Consider the following 21418-nt stretch of genomic DNA (forward strand, 5'->3'; position numbering starts at 1 on the left):
CTGTGGGTGTGGTTCACAAATTTGCAGTTTTCCAGGGGATGAGTAAACTCTAAAGCACTGGCCTGGTAGTGATCTAGGGACATCATGCAGGAAGGAGGGAACTGCCAGATTTCTCTGCTTCATGTTCTGATGAGATGAAGCCTTATATTTTCAGGGCATCTGACCATGCAATCTGCAGGTCCTGGCCACGGTTCAACTTGATGACTGTAACTTCTCCCTGCACAGAAGTTCCCACTCTTATTTTCCATCCTGATAGACACTAAGAACCAGTAAGAAAGACCAAGCTGGTGAGCTCTCCTGAATAGTAACATGATCCTAGTGTACCTAGAAGTATTGACTTTTGGAGGAAACAAAGAACATTAAAAGATGTGTCCAAAAGCTGTGTCAGAAAAGCTTCAAGGAGTCATTTGCCTTCTGAGAAAGAATGTGCCGACTCCCTGATTTCTCCTGGGGTCACAGAGTATAATTGTCCAGATTGTTTTATTTACTGAATTCAAAAGACAGGCTACTGCACTGCAAAAATTAATATTTGCTGTGACTCAGTTTAGAGGATCTAAGACTACTCACTAACTGTGATGCATGGCAGCGTGTGCGTTATGATACAGCTAGAGGGCCTTGCACTTCCTTGCTTCTGCTGTCACTGAGCAGGTAGGAGGACAGGCAGGAATTGCAGTCTATCCTGACATCCCCAGCAGTTCCCCACGTTGCTGCCAGCACGCTCAGATGTCCACTGTTACAGCATGTCCTCTCTTTGCTGCTTTGTCCCTTTCAGAGCAATAGTAGTGCTGGAGAGGCACAGTCAAGTGGAAATGAATGCTAATAGTAATCTCTGATTTTGCAGAATGATTTAGCTACTTGCTACTCGTTTCCGTGCTAGTCCTAGTCCTCACTTGAACTCTACACGAAGTCTTAGCTTTCTCTTTGTTGAAAGCATCTGTGCAGAGCTGCGTGTAAGACAGCTCTGTGAACCTCTGGAAAGGAGGAATGTCACTGAGCTGGATGCTTGGGCACTCTGACTTCAGTGTCTTGTTAGAGCTCTGGGCTAAGTACTTAACGTGGTTGGTGAATCTGTGCACAGCAGAGAGAACTTAAATTGTACAGACACATTACATTTGCTCACAAATGTTGAGTGAAGCAATGCTCATTGGGGGGTGATGACAGAGATTAGGTAGGTGCTGTGTTTTGCAGGACATAACTAGTAAAAGATCAGAAAGAAAGCCCCCTGCCTCCATGCATCACTGCTCTACACGGCCTCGTTGAGGCATTCAAAGAAATGAGCCCAACTAACTGATGAAATTTGCAGTTTTCCTTGCACAGCAGCTCCCAAGATTTCCATCCATTTGGATGGACCTCTTCTTGAACAGTTAGTTTTGAACCCCATTTTAGAAAGGAAATCTACCATTTGGACCCAAGCATTCTGGTTGGGGTAGTGATCTACTTTCTCTGGACTGAGCCACAGTCTTGTATGTTACTCTGATTTTAGCTGTTTAAGTAAAACAGTTGAAAAGCACTTTACTGCCATATTTACACCTCTGGTTTGCTGTCAGGATTTTGCTTGGTCGAGACACACTATGACGTGGGAACAAGATGGCACAAGTTGTCTTGATGGATGGCTATATGTGTGCTGCTAAGGCAGGAGAGAGAAGTAACATGTGTCCCTTGCCTTGAAGTAATTTAGTGAAGAATCAGAAAGTGAAGCATTATCCTTCCTTGCAGCCAGAGCATGAGCTAGGAGGGACAGAACATGGGAAGGGCAGTAGCCCTTGTATTCAGGGGGCCAGCTTGCCCATGAGGAATTGCCAGATCATTATTTGCTTCCCTGGTCTCTCCAACATCTGTCTAAAACCTGGAGGGAAGCAGAAGAAAGGGTCTGAAGCACTTGGGAGATGAAAGGCCAGAGCTGTAGTGTGGGATGTGCTATTTCTTAGTGCATAGGAGAGGTCTGCAAGTGGACCCCAGGCAGCTAGCAGGAGTTCAGTCTTGGCATGAGAAGCAGCTGCTGATGGGATTAAGAAAACTAATCCAGAGAAGACATCTCCTTTCCCATTGTCAAGTGTGTTTATAGCTCAGAGCATTGAGCATCTCAGTTGGGAGCTACTCTTATCCCTGTGAGGGGATGGCTAGACCTCATGGCTCTGACTTCCAGCCTGTAACACTGACCCTTTCTGTACTTGAGTGAGCATGACCTTTTAAAACACCAAAAAAGTCAGTGTCATCTGGTTGAGAAAGCAGCAGCCTACCTCTTTGAGAACAATAGCTGCCAGGAACAAACATGTTACCCCCCACATACTCTTTGTTGTGCTGACTCTGGAGAACACTGGCTCAGATTTCAAAAAATATTTTGCTTTGCTTGGCAGATTAATACTGTTATAATGAATCAAACTCCAGGCTCTGGAAACTTCAGTTTTCCAGTGATGATTGGAAACCGAATCTAAATGGCTCAGACCTGGAAGATGCAATCAGAAGTGCTTTTACTTGTTTCTGTGTAGAAAGAGTCAGGTTCACTGGAGGGAGGGGAAAAAAAAAATAGATTGAGAGTATGATAGAAATGGGAGATGGTTTTTTAGAAACAGTAGGTGAACCGTACAGTGAGATAACAGTTGACATTAAAAGGCATTTTTCAATCACAACGGAGTCTCATACATGCTTAAAAAGCAAAGAATGACACAAGAGGACATAAAATATCTGCTGCTATCTCTAGTCTTCACCCAGGTTTTATTTTTGTGGATATCTTTGCCCTGGGTAAACCTGTTGTATATGTTTTAACTTCCCTTTTATTCAGGGGTGCCTATGCCTTAAGTTAAAATGGTATATATTATTTTGGAATAATTAGGCTAGTAATAGTGCATCATGGAGGGCACTCTGTATTATAAAATATTCCAGGATAAAATTTGGTAAATACTGAGGCCCAGGAGCAAATACGCTTGTTTTCAGTTTGGCTGAGCTTTGCAGTTTATGTGAATTAGAGTTCAAACTTCAGTTAATTCAGCATGTTCCTTGTGTTGACACTTGCTTTGAGTGGAGTTTTTTCTGTTTTAACTCAGCTGTTGATTGAAAACAAAGTAAAAACTAATTGGTTTATTTTGAAGTAGGGTACTTGGAAACTGACATTCAGTTTGAATAACAATTGTTTAACAGTTTCATTTCTTGTCTATAGGCAAGCACTCAACATGTCAACAGTTTATCACTGGAGTATCCCATCTCTTCCTATAAAATAGACTGGCAGAGCCAGGTTTAGACTGTTTATCTTCTTGTCCTTATTTGAGAGAGAACTCTGTTGTTGATGCACATAATTTATTGACACTCTTTTTCAGTCTCCAAGAATAAAATACTAGGAACCACAAGCTGCCAGGATGTCCTGCCTGTTCTATACTGACATATTTTTAGAGAAAGGTGACGATAAATTATATTTTCCTGGATCTGTTCTGATTCAAGAACTTGAGACTTTAAAGAAATCTTGCTGAAACAGAGCCCTTAAACATTACTTTTGCTTGAAGAAGGTCTGTCTTTTGGTGAAAGCCGAGGAATAGGAGGCAGACCTGAGTTGTCTTTCAGACTACTGTAGGTTGCTAACCTTTGTTTGCAGAACATATTAATAAAGCTTGCTGTAGAAGATTTTATAGTGGAACTCAACTATTATGCTGTTGCACAGCATTTTAACATTTTATGCTCTTTGAAGAGTGATACCGTTACAAACTCATTAGCAAGAGACCAGGTTCTGGGTGACTTCCCCCATCAGGAGTTCAGTTAACAACCTTTCTTTTTCAACCTGGCAGCTTTGTATCTGCTGGGGAATCTCAAAGTCAAGTTATTTCTGCTTTGTAAGTAGTCACCATGCTATCTATGGCATTATAGCTGACTTTTGCAGCTCTGTATACCACCTCCTGGCGTGGGATCTGCAATTAGACCTAATACTTCTGTTGGCATGTAGCCTGGAAGGGAATCCTGCCCAGAAGATCCATTGCTGTGTTGAGTTTGCAGGACTGATAGGCATAGAAAAACCCAATGACAACATGTCAGAAAGAGGGGTAGGCAGAACTTTCTCTCATATACAGGATGTGGTTTATGATTTAAGAGGTAGCCATTTCTTGGAGGTGCTCTTAAGAATAGTTAGACTGGAAAAGATCAAGCTAGAAGGAAGATTTGTCTGCTTGGCTTGATTTAGTCCAGAAGGGATTAATTTAAAGGAATACTTGTTCTTACAAAATAAAAATCTAAAACTGAAACTGGTTGATGAAAAACTTTGTGGAGTTTGTACTTTTGGTTTTCTTTGTTGTATTTTTTAAAGGCATTTCTTTGTTAGAAACAAACACTCACTAGGCATTTATAGTATGTAATTGTCAGCATAAGAGTAAGATGCAGCTTGCCATATGAAGGAGGAACTTCCAAGCCTGGGATGCAAACAAGAAGTAAATGCTCTAGACAAAGGATTAGGTTGTGTGTTGAAAGCATGACAAAGCTGACAGGTGGGATTAAAGCACTTGCAGAAGTTGCCACCTCATCTTCGATATTTGTACAGTTTGATTTCAAACATGCACACATTGACTCATTCGTATCCTCTTGGTTTTTGTCTCTCTTCTGTATCAAAGGTTCACAAAGATAACAAATTTTGTATTATTGCTGTTCAAGGCTTTTTGGTGTCCCTGGATGACTTTTACATACTAGGCAGTGGCTTGGTAATGTTACAGACTACCAACAGTGTGTTCAACCAAAGCCTCATTAAGCAAGTGGTGCCTGAATCCCTGTTAGCTTGGCAGAGGGTCCGCATTGCTAACATGATGGCAGATGGTGGCAAAACTTGGGCAGAAACCTTCTCAAAGTGCAACTCTGGTAAGTACATTTTCATGTGAATCTTGGAAAAAGGGATGTGTTTCCTCTCCCCCTTGTACTTTTTTCCTGCCCCGGGCAGGACATGTAACTAACGCTCTCCTTTCCTAGGGACCTATAACAATCAGTATATGGTGCTGGACCTGAAGAAGGTCAAGCTGCAGAAGAGCCTTGATGATGGTGCATTGTACATTGTTGAGCAGATCCCAACCCTTGTGGAGTATTCTGACCAAACAAATATTCTCCGGAAAGGTAATAGCTCCTATAGTAGTTCCTGACTTAGGAAAGCCATCCCTTCATGCAAGCTGATGGAGAATTGTGCTTTATACCTGGGAAGGGTATACTGAACACCACTGAATATCAAGTTAGGAAGCTTTGTGTGACCATCCCTGTGTTGCCATGTCTATAACGTATTCATTTCCCCTATATGCTGTGGCAGAAATGTGGTGAGGATCTGTATATCTTAGAAGCAGAGGAGGGAAAAATAGACTTTCCTTCTCCTTGCCTTTTTTCTGGTATTATTTTGCCCTGTCTTAAAGACCTGTGAGGAAAAAGGTGAGGTCTATCTGAAGCAGTGCTAAATAGCTGATGCTGTGGGCTATTTGAAATGTTTGAGTGGGTCGCCCTACAAGAAGATGAGCTTTTAAATATATGAGATAAGTTCTCTGTTAAAAATTCAGCTCCTGAACTTTTCTGGAGCTCTGTTACCTGACAAATATTTTCTGTTTAAAAGATTTCCTTAACCCCTTAGCAAGACTAGCAACAAATTGATGGCAAACAAGCAAACAAAAATATAGGTGAAGCAAAACACCCACTGTCAAGTTTCATTCACAAATGTTCTTTAGACACTTTGTCAGCATCCAAAAGCCTGAGCTCATTCCACAGATTTAAGTGTATGTCTCATGCTTTGTGCTTCCTCCTCCAATCACATGCTCAGGGAGGGAATTCATGAATTGCTCATCATCACTGAAATGACTAGAAATGCATTTATGTTAGCAGCTGGGGTTGCTTCCCTTTGGAATTTTTCCTCATGTCTCGCTCCTTGGAAAATTCTGGCTTGTTTTAGGCATTGCCACTATGTCAGTATGTCTCTCCCTTATGCTTCTCTGGCTCATTTACGGAAGTAGGCTGGTGCACCTTCTCTGCCGGTGTTTGTGTGTGCTTCAGATAGTGGAATGTCTTGGGCTCTTCTGCGCTATGTTGTGGATTGTGGTGCAGACAAAAAAGCTAATGGAAACCTTCTCTAGCTCTGGAACTTGAAGCAATGCAGCCACACCAGAGTAGAGGCCAGTCTTAGAGGGTTCCCTGAGTTCATTTTGAGCAGTGACTTGAGAGCTGCTGTGTGGGATTCCCTGTAAAACTGAGCCCAGCCCCTGGGCTTGGGCAGAAAGTGGGCACTTACTCCCTCCTAGGAGATCCTGTGTCTGCTCCGCTCTGGAAAGTGGCGGCATGTATTAGACGTTACATATTATTTTACATTTTCAGTATGGCTTTTCCCAGGTATCTAAATGCACCTTGTGTGTATTGGATAATGAAGCAGTCAGTCTCTGGTAGCTTAAACATTAGAAGGGCAGCCCTCAGCACATAGGTGGGCTAAGCACTGCAGGAGTGCTGCCTTAGAGACCCCAGCACTGGTCTTGTAAGCAGTAGATTTGGACACCTCCATGCCATGCAGGGCACTCACTGGACAACTGCCACTGAGGTCCCTGCTCTATTCCCTGGTGTTCAGAGCAGCCCATGTGAAGGAAGTTTGCCTTTCTCAAGAGCAGTGTTGGCTTGAAGTGTTTGTAGAACTGACCCTGGCATATTTCATAACTGCATTGTAGCTTGTATCCCAAGATCATGCGCTTCTGACATTCTGCTGACATTCAACCAGGAATCTCTTATGTTGCCCTTTCCAGGCAAAGATGTCAAGGTGCTTTCTGTATGTTGACAAGGAAAACTTTGGAATCCGGGGTGAGAGCAGTACTGCCTCCAGTATAGGGATAGGGCACAGGAGTGGGCTGCAGTTCACGTTTCCTGATGATGAGTAAACATCCATTTTAGCATCAAAAACATCACATCAGAACAGAACCGAGGATCTCGGTCCCTTCCACCATACACCTAATCTCATTGCTCTATCTCTCTGTTGCTGTGATCTCTTGCTCTGATGGGCAGAAGAGGAAGGCATTTTGTTTCACAGAATACTTGCTGCCTTCATGTCATCCCCCTCGCCTCCCCTTTCAACCTTACACCATCTGTGACTTGTTTTTGTCACTGTTCATCCCACCAGGCCTAATGGGCAGGTTTTACTGGCTTATAGCAGCCCTTGGATAAAGCCTACCTTGGGTTGGGTGTGCTGCACTGTCTGCATGGGATTTACGGTCTTGCAGAGCCTGAGACACAGAAGAGCTCTTGCCGGAGAACTTCAATAGCTTTCTCTGTTTTAGCAATTTAAACACAAAGTTTTTGCAGGTGGGCTCCCTGCATTCATGTGAGGCAATAGCACCTTTCTGAATCGCAGCTAAACCCTACTGGTTTGGAAGGTGATGTAGCCATATCCTCTGGCCTGCGTCATTAGAGGCTGTCAAATGTGCTCACTTCTGGAGGACACTTGTATTACAACACATGTACACAACCTGTTTCCTTCAGGTAGGCTCTAGGTCACGTAAGCAAATGCCAGCAGACCTGGTATTCCTGCCTCTGCTGCCTGCTGGGCAGGACCCGAGCTGGTTAGGCCTCTGCTAGGCAGTGTTCCAGTGCTCCTGCTGTCTGCATAGCTGTTCTTCAGGAAGTTTGTATCTGTGTGTATCACTCCCAGTGAGTCCCATTTTCTGAGAATTTTACAGCCAGACTCCTCATGTTGTGCTGGCATGATGTTAATACATGAAGTGCTGCATTTACCAGTGTCTAGATAGTAAATCTCCAAGTCAAATCCTGGTGTGTGTGATTTGAAAAGCAATGCTGACAGCAGGAATACTAGTGCTTTGGAGAGAACCTGAAAGTGTGCCGCTCTTGGGACTTGCTCATGTTATATACTCTCTGCCTAAACACTCCTTGGTGCCTGCCTTGAAAAAAAAAAAAAAAAAAAAAAAGTTAAACATTAAGGTATAGGTATCTGTTTTTATTTCTTCCAGGACTTGCTGTACCCAGATCCTGACCTGGATGGTCTCCTGGCTCTTCATAAGGTTTTCTGCTTTCTAGACTAGTCTTGTTTCAGGCACTTGTATATCACCTACCTAAAACTCTCTCTGGAGTTTTGGCTGGTAAGCCTGCTCTTTAGAGTTAATAAAACTTCAGGATTCACACTTGCTCTTGGAAAAGTTAGTGCAGGGCTCTGCTCTGCTGATTAATCACTTCCTTACCCTCAAAGGCAGATACTGGTAAATGTGCAGCTCTCCCCTCATCTTTCCTTATCACTGTGTGCAACCACAGCTTTCCAGTCACCACTGCACAAAGCATGTGCACGCGCTTTTTGCAGGCCTGCCTCCTGTTCACCCCTGCTAGCTCTGTGGTCTGTGTGTGTATCCATCTGTCCTGACATCTCAGCATAGTGCATTACTCTGCCTTGGTGAGATGGGAAGATGAGGGAAAAAGGGACTGACTTCAAGCCTCTTGCTGGGAAGTTTGGTGGCAGTAAATGATCTTACACCCCTCTGAGGCTGAGCAGGGAAACCTCAGCAGGAGGGCTGTGGCTGCCCTGCGTGTTCACCTCAAGACTCCTGCAAGTGTGATCTCAGCTGTTCTGCAGGATGAGTCCTCAGGGTGGAAGTCTGGGGGTGGGTTGCCTGGGTACAGTCTCATGGTGTTACATGGGAGTCAACCCTGGTCATGCTAGTGACTATTGCCTTATTTTCTTGTGTTCAAACCAGTTTGATGTGTTGTTCCTTGACACGCTTTTAAGTCAATGCAGCATGGAAAATGGATTATTTTTCTTTTTTGATACCAACAAGAGCATTCAGCTTTTCTAAGTGATTAACAGATTGGGTTTTGTCTCTGGCAGGTTACTGGCCTTCATACAATATCCCTTTCCATGAAAAGATTTACAATCTCAGTGGGTATGCAGCATATGTTGAGAAGTATGGCATGGATTTCTCTTATGAACTTGCTCCAAGAGCAAAAATCTTCCGTCGAGACCAGGGCAAGGTGACCAACTTGGAAAGCATGAAGTACATCATGAGATACAACAGTAAGACACGTGTTCATGTACTGTGGAGCTAATCTTAATAAAGAAGTGTTCATTTTATTTCTTGGATTATAGTGGGAAGCTGCAGCCTCACAAACAGATCAGTTATATTACACTAGGTACAGAGTATACGCAAAGCAAAAAGCTAACACAAGCTTGCTGTCAAGGTAGGAAACCAGGCTAAAATTACTCTAACAGAAGCAAGATTTGGTTTCTTCTAGAACAAGGGCCCCTGGACTTGCTGTTTGACCTTTCCAGAGAGCTTCTAGCACTCCAGGAGACTCTGTGGACTACCTTTACCTAATGCATCTGCAGCCTGACAATCTTGAAAGCCTTATATCCTAAGCAACAGTTAGGTCAGATCAGGCAGAGAATTTAGTGTAAAACTAAGTTTTTTCCCCTGTTCAGGCAAATGATCTTTGGTAGGTAATGCTCTGCTCTGCTTTTCCTTGACAGGGTTCTCCTTAACTGGATTAAAACCAGTTTAATTAACTTCTGGCTAAGCCCATCTCTACATAAAAATAGCTTTAGATGCTATATTTTTATTCCCAATTACAGGGAGCATGCTGATTGCTGGGTTTGGGAGGCCTCTCCCAGGGTGGGGTATCGCTACTATTTGGGCTGTGAGTAGCAGCGTGCTCAGAGAGGTTGAGGCTTATCCACCTTCCCCTCCTAGCTTGCAGCTGCTACAATGGGTGTTCAAAGGATTTGCTTCTTGCCTCTTATTTTAGTCCGGAACAGGAAAAAAAAGGTTCAAACTGTTGTACTTCTCCCTTCCCTTCCCCCTCTTCCCTTTCTCTTCTGCTTTTCTCTCCTTACAGAGTTCCTGCAAGCTTTCATCATGTCATGTGGAGCTGCAGATATCTGTGGTTAGAGGTTGGCAGTGGTGCCCCTGGGATGCAGAAATAGCTGTATGGACTTGAATTAGGAACTTGTCTACTTAATGTCCTGTCTTGTGCACTGACTTCTAGCTGGTATCTGGGAAGGACCATGAGAGCGATATGATAGACCTGTGTTTCTGCCAGCATACTTTCCCAGCTTTTAGTGTCTTTGGCACTTTGCATCAGAATTTTCTGAGCGCACTAACTTGTTTTTGTTTCTTCCTTCCTTCCTTCCTTCCTTCCCTCCCCACCACATTTCTCCTCAGACTACCAGCGTGATCCTTATGCTGAACACAATCCTTGCAACACCATTTGCTGCCGGGAAGACCTGAATCCTTCTTTTCCAGTGCCTGCAGGCTGCTATGATTCCAAGGTAAATTACCTCAATTCCAGTATCTGCTGAATGTTTTCTGCAGCTTATTCGTGCTATCAGACCTGTAGGATGTTTCCCTGCACTAGGGCAGGTGTGGCCAGGCCTGTCTGTTCCCTCTTTTCATGCCATCCTGGTGCTTGGGCAGATCCTGAGATGGCCTTCTGTGTAGAGTCTGATCTCCTGTCTCTGACAGCAATCCTGGCAGAGGATACAGGGGGAGGTGTAAGGAAAGAATTACATCCATGGGAATTTGTGGTGGTCAGGGGTTTAAACCCTAAAGCCTTGCAGCAGGAGGAGCCCAAGAGAAGGCTGAAATGAGTCTCCACCTCAGGACTGACTGTGACAGTTGCACAGCCTCAGCCTCTTCATGGGGATTGTGTGGGTGCCTCTCCAGAACCCACAGGAATGTGTTTTCAGCCTCATTTTAGCTTTACCTTTACAAAAGCTTGGCTCTCCAGTGAGTCACCCTGCTCCAGGGCTCCATCTCTCTGTGAAAAGTGCTTTGAGCAAAGTTTGGTAAAGATCACTTTGCTTTCTAGGGGGGTACAGGGAAATTCTTAGACCCACTGTCCTGGAGAAAGCAGTAGTTTTTCTAGGCAGCTTGTGTGATATTTTCACTGTGAGGGACATTACCTGAATAAGTCCTGAGTTCGGCCCTGGTGAGCTGGGAGGTCATATGGTGCTTTATCCCATGGGGACCAACCTGCTGCGTTTCTGGATTGTGAGTTTGGCTGTGAGGATGGGCCTCGCGGAGGCTGTTTTGGCATTGCGGTGCTGTGTGTCCAGTCAGCCTGCACAAGCCCAGGTCAGCTGCCTGCTGTAGTGGCCAGCGGGAGCTCCCAGAGCTGGTTATTATGAGGCGAACCCAGAAAATTGGTAGGTCAGTGCATGTTGGTTGTGGTGCCTTTGCCAGTACGCTTAGGCAAGGGGAATGGGCTGGGCGGGGGGAAGACAGGTGCTGAGGGGCATTGAGTGAAATAGCCCAGGGCAGAGGCAAAACATGGCAGTTATAAATAGTAAGGACAATTGTAGTGCCTCAGAGTGTGTGGGAAGATGGAACAGGCTGGGGACCTCTTGGGAGATAAAGAAGGAACAGGGCAGAGTCTGGGCAGCAATATTAACTCTGTGCTGCCTTTGCACTTTCCTGAATTACCCTGACAGTGCCTCAGGGGACAGCCCAAGTGCTTAACACACAGCAGAGCTTAGGTCAGACCCTCTAGGCTGCCTGCTGCAGCTCCAGCTCTTTTGGAGACATGAAGATCCAGGGAGGATCGTCTGGAGGGCAGATGTGCTGCCTCTCTACCCCCAGGTTTGTGCAAGGGCAGCGTGGGCTTGTGCTTTGCTATGGCCTTTCAGTGCTGACTGTTTAGTGGCTGAAGATGCCTCCGTGCAGGGGAGGAATGCTGCCTGGCCAGCATGCATTTCCCCTTGTGCACTTTCTTTATTGTTATCAAATCTCCCAGAACTGTTCCTGCTCTGTGGGATGGGTGCATGTCAAACACCGAGCCACCTTTTTGCCCTGAACTCCTGTCCTTTATTACAGGTGTCAGATTTCCGCCTGGCTTCAGCGTTCACAGCCACTGCAATCAATGGCCCCCCAGTACAGGGCGGTCTCCCTGTCTTTACCTGGAGACGGTTTAACCACACACGACACCAGGGCCTGCCAGAATCATACAACTTTCATTTCATCACCATGAGGCCGATCCTGTAAAACCAGCATCAGTATTCCCAAATGGGATTTTTTTAAATGGAAATTTTCATTATTGTGTGTAATAAATTGACCTGGATGTCCATTGTGCCTTACCTGCTTTCCCCTGTCCTGCCTGCTAGGCGCTCTACAGACGTTGGCCGCCTCGGTGGAGCCCAGTGCCTGTTCTGTTCTGAGCCATTTGGGTGGCCCTGGCTCTGACTGGAATTGATGGGAAGCCCCCATGGCGCTGAGCTGTGGCACCACCGCTGTTCCCTGAGTGGGAGTGAACTGCACAGCCATCAGAGAGAGTGATCCGGCTCTGGTAGCACTCAGGGAGCTGCTTCCAGGGCTGGGCCAAGCCAGGTGCCTGCTTTGGGCCATGGTGGCCTTAACTCAGCTGGCTTCATGTCTGCCTTTTGTCTGAGCAGCGCCTTCGAGATCTGCTGCAAATTGCTTCTCATCCAGGAGTGTCCCTAGTGGAGAGAGTCAAGGGCCCTGTTCTCCACGGCACATGAGTGTGCCGGTTGTCTACAGGGCATGGCTCTCAGTGGTGGTTGCAAGGTTTCTGTTGTCTCAGAGCACCATGCAACAGTCAGGCTGTAAAAGGTGGCAAAGGGATCACAGTGCCTGGTGATTTCTGAAAGCAGCCTGCTGCTTTTGGACACGCCCCCAGCCCTCCTGCCCCAGGCTGCAGCATACTAGCAGGGAAAGAGCTGTGCGGTGTTGATGGGATGGATCTCGTCCTGATCGGCCCATGCAGTTGTTCAGTGACCTCTTTGCCTGTGACAGCGAGATGGCAGCAAGGGCCAGGGCTGTATGTATTATTCTACCTGTGCTCACCCTGAGGAACTGAGTCACTGAGCTGTTTTGTGCTAGATGTTCTACATGTAATTGAGTTTCAAAAAAAAATACAAACAACCAGCTCTTTCCTCGTGAACTTGATGGTCCAAGTTAAACAGTGCACAGCACTGCCCTGCATTACGAAGGTGAGGAATGAGCAGTGTGAGGTTTTGATCAAGCCCCTGAAGTTCAGCTTGTGTGATGGGGGAAGGGAGTGGGTTACTGCAGCATGGGTAAGGTTCCACCCTAAATGTTTGGTTGTGTCAGTAGGGCTGATTTCTGCCAAAGCAGGAGGGAGACTAGAAGATACAGCAAAGCTTTTGCCGAGGATGAAAAATCCAGCCAGGACCCTAAGTGACTAGTATGCCGGAGCAGGAGGAGGTGTGAGTGGCAGGAGAAAACATCTGTGCCATGTGTTGGGGTGGGAGGAGTGGGTGGGGTACAGGGGCGGGAGAGCACTGTAAATGGCTACCTAACTGCTGAAGTACTTACCACAGAGCTGGTGCTCTGCAATACAGCTCTTTATTAAAATTCGCTGAGCAAAATTACTCAGCTGTGGTACCCAGAGGGCCACAGCGACACCGCAGGTGTATGCATTGGTGCATGTGCCAGTTGCAGCTGTGCCCGCATTAGAGGGGGATGAGTGTGCTGTTTGCTTGGTGCCTTTTGTGAGCCAAAGGAGACGGCAGTGCGCACAGGTGCTTTCAACCAGAGGCGGTGGTGGGAGGCAGCCCTGGTCACAGCTTTAAACACAGCACCCCTCACTTTCCTCCTACCCCTGAGGTTCCCCATCACTGAAGGTGTCTTGCTCCCCTGCAGTGGGGACAGCAGGGCCCTCAGCCTCTGTGTGAGCCCTTGCCCCCATGTGGCTCGTCTTTGCCCCAAGACCAACTCCCCGTAAGGGTCTTCAACCCCAGCCACCCTCCCTGCGCTGCTCCAGCAGCCAACCCTACCTCTGCAGTGGGCCCTGTTAGCTCTGGGGGTGGGGAAGATCTACCGGTCACATGGTGGTCACTTGGAGCCCGCAAAGGCCTGTCTGTTGTTCCTGCTGCCTGGGGTGGCTTGGCCTCTGCCTGGTTTGTCGGTTTTGTGAGCCCTCACCCGGCCTCTGAGTGCAGCTCTGGCCTTACAGGGCAGCAATCCTGATGCTTTTTGGCTAAGCACCAAATCGGAACTAAACACATTTTGTGTAACCCTCAGGTCTTTGCTGCTGATCACTGCCTTGAGGGACATATTTTAAATTCCTGCACTGGAGGCTTGGCAGATGCAGAGCCCGTGCCATAGATTGAGTTGAACAGTCTGTAAAGGCATTAAGGAGCACACTTCGAAGAAGGCATGGAGCTGGGCCATGACAGGCAGTGCAGGGATCTGAGCTGACAGCAAGTGGAGAACCAAGATTCAGCTGCTTGTTGAGACTGGAAGCAGAGAGTGGCTGGAGGATGGCTGTTTGTGACTTGACTGTCACTCACAGGCAACACAGCACAACACAGCAACATTGCAGGTAGTATTTACTGCCTTTCCACCCAATCTCACATAAAAATGCTAATGGAAAAGTGTTTAAAAGCTGATCCCCAGGGACCAGGAAATTGCCAGCTGCTTACCGTGTTGGACAGTGTTCCTGACCCAGGGCTCACCTGGCTGCTTCCCCCTGCAGGGAGTGGAGGCAGGCAACAGCAGATGTGACCTGCCCCTCCTACCCCGAGGTTTGATCACAAAGCAGCTCCTACCAAGAGCTGTGGGAAATCAGAGCTCTACTTTTAAGAGCCCTTTTCTGTGAGTAAATGTTTACATCAGTAGGACAGTGGGACTTTATGAGCCTTTTTTTTCTTCTCCTTTAACAGTACAACCTTCAAAGGTCACTGCATCCTCTTACTGTGCTGCCCTATGTCCTTCCAGCTTGAGCTGCCAACCACAACCCTAGCAGCTCCGTCCAGGTCCTCTCCCCAGCACAGCAAGGTCAGGGACCAGAGAAGGCAACAACTGGGAGACCTACAGGCAGGACCCAGAGAACTGACAGTTCTCTCTGGCAGCTGCATACAGTTAAAAGGTCTCTTTCAGCATCTCATTTCTCTGTGGGTCTGACTGGGGGGAAAAAAAGAGGAAGGTGTGCTCTACACAGGGGATTTATGGTAGAACCTGCCCCCTTTTTTCATACCCTGCTTCCAGGTTTTTCCAAGTTCTGTGGCTTCTGCCTTTTATTCTTCAGGTTTTCAGGCTTAGCTGGAGAGGGACTTATTTGGGGGGGGGGATGGAAGTGGCAGGTGGTTGTGATACATGCTTCTTGCAAGAAGAAACCTGCTGCTCCGTCACTAGGGGATGCCTACAGAGGAGATGAATCCTCCCACCAGGACCACCAGAATTACCACACTGAATGCAAGCTTTTGATTCCTTTACCATTCCTTTTCTGAAATCCAGTAACAGACTCACCCCCTGCTCACTCCTCCCAGTTCAGCCCACTGGGGCTACTGGTCATAACCCTGCAGGGGTGAGATCCGCCAGCAGCCCCCTCTGCCCTTGGAGCAGGAGCCACCCCTGCAAGGTCCGAGCAGTGCCTGGCCAGGCACCACTGCTTAGTGCTCCCCAGGGAGACACCAACTTTCTTTCTTTGTCAGGGTCTGGTGCTGTGCTGCCAGGTCAGGTTACTTCTCTGCCCCTTCCTTTTTTTTTTTTTTTTTTTTTTTTTTTTTTTTATTTCCTTCTGTTATATTGTAGATGCATCAGTGCACTTTGCTCTGAGGTTGTAGCACATCTTTCCAGACATACACATACCATTGTGTGTATGGCAAAGCTACCCTGCAGCAAAGCAGGGCTGTTCACTTGCAGTTTGTGCTGGTATGAAGCTAGTAATTACAACAGTGCTTGACCAGAGTGGTTACTGTATTTTATGATAAAACTAAGGGTCTAAACTAGGAGCAGTATGTATACTTGTATTCTAAATAGGCAATTTGAGAAACTCATGACTTTCAAGTATGACTGTGTTCCGGCATCACTTCAGAGAGTCAGTCCACTATCTTTTGGTCAGTGACTTGAAGCAAGTTTTAGCAAGTGCCAGGAAACTGTTACCATCACAATTAACTGCATGCCCTTGAGGTAAGGGCTGAGCACTAACTCCATGTAGGCATGTCAGTAAATCAAGTAAGTACTCTGACTTCTCTAGTTTGGCAGCTTGTCAAATGAGCTGGGTCCAAGAGGCAGCTTTTACCCTACTGCCTTCTAGTTAGGCAGTTTATTGGTTCTCAGCTAAGTTGCACAACATATTTCATGGTGTTATACCTGGCTTCTATCCTTGAAAAGCAACAGAGTGGGGGCTGAGACTTTAATTCCTGCACTAAAGCGCCCTGTTTAGAACTCCTGATTTCATTAGAAGCACAGCCAGTTGGGCATGCTGAGGCTGCTGCTGCAGGCTCAAGGCTCAAATGCTTAATGGTGCTGTGAAAAACCAACATCATCTCTGTGTTTTGTCCGAAGCCTCTTGCTAAAAGAATGACCATTTTCAGAGGTCAAACCCAGGTCCTAGAAGGGAGAGGAGAGTAGCACCAGCAATCTACTTTCCTTTCCTGTCCCCCTCTGGGGTACGAGTTACTTGATTCTGGGTGTCCAGGATACACAAGTTCTCTTTGTTTTGTGACTTTCCAGAAGTTACAGCATTGCTTCATTTTTCTGCTTCTGTGAGAAGGCTGAGAGGGCAGCATCATGCTGTTAGACTTTCTAGGAATCATCTAGAGCCAAACTGTTACCGCTCAACATTACTTCAGCAAGGTGGCAACACTTCTGTAAAGAAAGAGCCCACACTGGGCTCTTTTTCAAAGAGTTGTCTCCTGAGATGTCTGGAACTAAGCACAGATGACTCAGAATGTTAAAAACCCAGTAGTTTATTTCAAAGTATAAATTTCAGGCTTGTCAGACAAAACCCCACTACAGTTAACAGACACACTAATCTACGGTACATATAAAAATGGGGAGAGCTTGCAACTGCCCAGTTTAAATTGGACATTAAATCAGTCCTATGTGTTTTTTGTATTTACAAGTCCAGCTGCAAAACAGAAGAAGAAATCAGATCTGAGTTTCCTAACAAAGGATTTTGCACGTTTGACTCCCAGTTGCCAATAAATTACTAAAGCTGAACAGGACTCCCCAAACAGCTACTACCCAGTTATCTTTATTTACAGCTACACCCCATTAAATTAAGACAGCACTTCAAATCTATGTATGCATGTATGTGTATATATATCATGAGAGGAAAAAAAGAATGCTTAGCCTGCATAATGACAAGGAGAACTAAAGTTGCATTTTAACTCAGAAATCATGAAAAGGAAGATTTGTTAATTGGCTCTCACAGCTATCATTTTTTTCTTTCTCCCCTCAGAAGGTGTGTGGAAGGGAATACAGATTTTGGTGGCAGGGCTGGCTCAGTGTCATTTGAACTCCTCTCCCTCCAGTGTTTTCGTGCAATTCATACATACAACACCCCTACCCAAACCAACAAATTAAAAAAATATATATTTAATATATCAAGCTTCTGTTTAAAAAATCTGGATAGATATTTTTGACTAAATGAAAATACTCAAGAGTTCCTAAGAAGGCAGAATCACAGCTTGATTTTGTACAGTGTATGCAATACTCTAATACTGGGGAATGGCTGTTTGGGGAGCAGGAACAGATTTGACGTGTCCCTACATACAATACAGATTCTAATTTATCGAACAGTTAAGACAAACAGCATAAAGCAAGGGCCGAAGTGACTATTTTTGTTACAGTACAAAACGATGCTCAGATCCTACTATTGGGCCCAATCGTGCTCCCACTGAAGGCACGAGGGGTTTTGCCATTTTTCAAAGGAAGCAGGGTAAGACCCCTTATTTTTACAGGGAAGACACCATGGGCCTTTCCAGCCTTGTGCTAAAACCCTTGTGATGGGTGAGTGTCTCAGTGCTTGTGCTCAGTGACCTAACATGGCCGACGGTAGCACAAATAATTCAAAGGAGCAAAGTCCAAGAGCAGACTGCTACTCCTAGGGAAGGTGGTCAGGAGCATGGAAATAAATATGGGCAGAGGGGAACCTGCCTCTGCACCCTCATGTTTTCTGAAACTGCCCCTGGAGATGCAGTACAGAGGCTATACCTACAGTCTGCCCCCTTCCTAGGGTTGTTTAAATCCAATAAAGCTTTTTTAGACATATACTGAAATAAAGGAGGCCCATGAAGCTGCAGCTAGGAGGAATGCAGTGGAAAGGAACAGCACTTTGCTGTCAGCAGTCCCGCAGCTTTACTCCTCTCCAACCAGAAACTGAACTAACTCAGATTACTTTCAACCCCAACATCCAGATGCCCTTGTATCACACAGAGAAAACAAACCAAACCTAAAACAACCCAGGAAGATAATGAGGATGGAAAACACAGCTGTAGAATCAGTGCTGTGTTTGCTAAAACACAGGGAACTGGATCCAAGGTGGTACTGCTGAAATGTCATGCACCCAGTGGCAACAGCAAAACAACTTTATGCCAGGCCACTGAAAAGAAGATAGAAAAACTTGCATAAAGTGCAAAGAAACCAAAACTAAACCTTCCACTTATAAGCCATATAGAGATTTTTAGCATATTTAGAAGTGAATTACTGGAAACCTCCAGCAACTAACATTTTTATGAAGAGCCCAGTCTAGAAGCACAGTAAGAGACCTGCACTGAATGTTCCAAAATATTTTGGTAATACTTTCAAATAAAGTCTCCTAAATTAAATCAATTATTTCTGAGTGTTTTTTGCTAGCAGAAATATAGTTTCTCAGTAGTTTTATTGTTTCTGGAAGGTAAAGGATAATAAAATAACCAGCCATCCCACAACACAGGGAGAGTGCCATGAGGTAAGGAATTAAGCTGTACTCCTTTTTATTAGCATGAGGGGTGAACACTCACTGCAGAGATCTGCTCCACCATGACAATGATTTTGCAGAAATGGCATAGTTCTCTCTGTAGGTCAGTGATTTAAGGACCAGCTACCTTTAAGGTCTCCAAACTAGGCATTCAAAAGTCAAGTCATGTTATCACATACTTTGCCACAGCTGCTTGCTTAAGAACCTGAAATTGGACATTTAACTGCTGTGATGAAACAAAAGTCAGATTTCACCCATAGCTGCAAAAATCAACTGCACTCTTGTCATGCATAGGAAAAATGGATCTATTAAGTCAGAAGCCAGATTTTACAATCAGTTCAGTTGAGAACTACATCTTTCTTTAGTAAATAAAGATGAGTCTTCCTTCTCTATAGATACAGCCCACACAACCTGCAAACACAATACCAGACCATCCCTAAATAATACCTCCATTGGAGGAAAGAAAAAAATTCTAACACAGGACTCTCACCTCCCACCTATCCCAAGCAAGACAAAGCTAAGAACAATTGTGACCTAAACATAAGCACAAACTATAGAAAAGGTCATGTATAGTTTGGGCTGGAATTACAATTAAATAAGCAGCATAAGTTCTAGGTTGTATTCTAACATTTAACTTTCAACCTAGAAAACCTCATTGTACTGATATGGCCAATGGCCCTTTGGTACCACCTCAAAGACACATTAAAACCCCCTCTTTCCCTTCTAAATCCACCGTTTGGTTCTGCTGGGCAGGAATGAGACTGAAAAGTGCCAAAATAAAAGCCTTACATATACTTTCTTGTCCCGGTGTGTTACAATTTGGTTCTGTGAAAAGCAAGTTTAACATGTCAACAACAGTGGGGCAGATGCACCAATTTCTTTTCTCAGCTCAGAAGCATCATGAAAGCATCTATTAACCTTTGCAATTGCTCCCAACTTTTAGGCCAGTGTCTAAAATAGTTTCTAAACGGCTCTGGGTGTGTTTGCTTTCTGCAGAGGCAGGCAGGTGATGAGACAAGAGGACTGGGAAGCCAACTTCTTATCTTTTTGTACTAACCGAACATCCAAACCGAGTGCAAACAGCTAGAAGCTTTCATGGTGCCACACCACAGAGGTTTCTTTGGCTGAATTGCAGCATATAGCTTTCCCAAAAGAACAGGGAAAGGCTCTAGTGGAAAATACTGCCTGTATACTCTTTAATATTCTTGACAGGACAAAAACAACTACTCAAGAATTACAATGAGGAAAGGGTTGAATAATACTGCAGATAAAACCAAATCCAGCATCAAGCAGATGTTACACTTCCTGGTCTTTACAGAAATAATGATTACTGCAGGCCAGGAAAATGAGAAGCAGTAATGAAAGGCTGGAAGGGTGAAGGGAAAAATAACTCCAAACATATAAAAGAACACCACAAGGTATCTGGCTACATTTTATTTCTGAAATTATTCTTTAAGGCACAAAATAAATCTAAAAAATAGGGCTGGATGTATGGGGGGAGGGGCACAGAAATTATCTGGGCTAGAGGTGTGAATGCAGTCTCTACAATCCAGTTTCAGATCTGACCTGGGAATGCTCCGAGTGTGAGTGGGGGGAGGATGGTGAAAGTAGAGGAGCGTTTTCAGAAGAGAGAGGAGGTAGCGGGGTGATTTATTTTTTTTCTCCCCCACCACCTCTAAGTTTACATACATATTCATTTCCCTGGCCAGATTCAAGTCCCTCCCCTCAGAGAGCTCATTACAGTTTGTAAAGTAAGACCAGACCACTCAATATTCCAGTACAAGAGTGAGGTCTTGAATCACCCTTCATAGCAGTCTGCCCACAGAGTGGTGGGGGTCAAGAGGCAAATCTGTTCTTGCCCTCATGTTGGCGCCTTGACAGATACTACAGGTGTGCATGTTTTGCATCACAGAAAACTGTAATTTATTATTTTGTTCCCACTCTGAAGCAAAATCCCAGGCACCCTGGGTGCCCTTGGATAAAGGGTAGGTAGGTATCTAGGTGGAACAGCTGTCATGGAAGGGAAAATGAAATTTTTAAACGGCCCATGACTTGAGCTATCCAGAAAAAACAGGCTCTCTTGCTGCAGGTGAGACTTTATTTTTCTTTTGGTTCTGAATGCACGTAGTGTATCACACAACTGTCTAAAATAATCCTGCTGAGAGTGGATTTAAAAGTGAATTTCATGCATGGGATCAACCCCCCAAAACTGGGGTAATTCTTGGTAGTAGGACAGGTTAAAGGCTCCAAAGATCTCTAGTTTAACTGCTCTGGGAAGAGATCACATCTGTGGACTGGGGGTCACAAAAGGGTCCAAAACGTCCATAGATGTCCTTAGCCCGGACCGCGAAGTAGTATTTGCTGCCAGACACAAACTGTGTAAGAGTGCATGCCATGGGCAGTGGGAGGGCCTTCACTTCCCCAATCTTCTTCCACTGGGAGGGCATAGTGGCACTCGGGTCCTCGTGGTAGGCGTAGAGATGGTAACTGTCCACAGTGGCACAGCTCCGGTCCACCTCCATGACACTCCATGACAGCACAATACCGTTCTGGCTCTGTACCCGTGCCAGCTTGAGCTGTGGCTTCTGAGGCAGAGAAGTGTTGGCAGCTTCAGGGGGCAGACGTGGTGGCTGTGGTGCCTCTGGGAGCGGGGCAGGATGTACAGGGCGTGGTGGCTCCTAAGCAACATGAGAGTGAAAAGAATGGTGAGCCACCTTGTTGGTAGTATATTTACCATTCCAGGACATCACAAGCGATGAGGCTGCGCAACAGTGAG

The 21418-nt window shown here is 45.5% G+C and overlaps 2 protein-coding genes across 3 annotated transcripts in view; one reads left to right on the forward strand and one right to left on the reverse strand.

The window, feature by feature from the left end:
• The window catches only part of PLBD1 (phospholipase B domain containing 1), a 37166-nt gene extending 25138 nt beyond the window's left edge, over nt 1-12028 (forward strand). The window contains exons 7-11 of the mRNA XM_074901402.1: nt 4630-4830; nt 4939-5079; nt 8810-8995; nt 10140-10246; nt 11790-12028. Coding sequence (XP_074757503.1) covers nt 4630-4830; nt 4939-5079; nt 8810-8995; nt 10140-10246; nt 11790-11957 — 803 coding nt within the window. The 3' untranslated portion in view covers nt 11958-12028. The remainder of the gene's footprint in view (nt 1-4629; nt 4831-4938; nt 5080-8809; nt 8996-10139; nt 10247-11789) is intronic.
• A 4621-nt stretch (nt 12029-16649) lies between these two features.
• The window catches only part of ATF7IP (activating transcription factor 7 interacting protein), a 109885-nt gene continuing 105116 nt past the window's right edge, over nt 16650-21418 (reverse strand). For both annotated transcript variants that reach the window (XM_074902621.1, XM_074902620.1), the window contains exon 15: nt 16650-21320. In XM_074902621.1, coding sequence (XP_074758722.1) covers nt 20904-21320 — 417 coding nt within the window. In that variant the 3' untranslated portion in view covers nt 16650-20903. The remainder of the gene's footprint in view (nt 21321-21418) is intronic.

Source organism: Athene noctua, chromosome 3 (assembly GCF_965140245.1).
Source record: "Athene noctua chromosome 3, bAthNoc1.hap1.1, whole genome shotgun sequence".
NCBI lineage: Eukaryota > Metazoa > Chordata > Aves > Strigiformes > Strigidae > Athene > Athene noctua.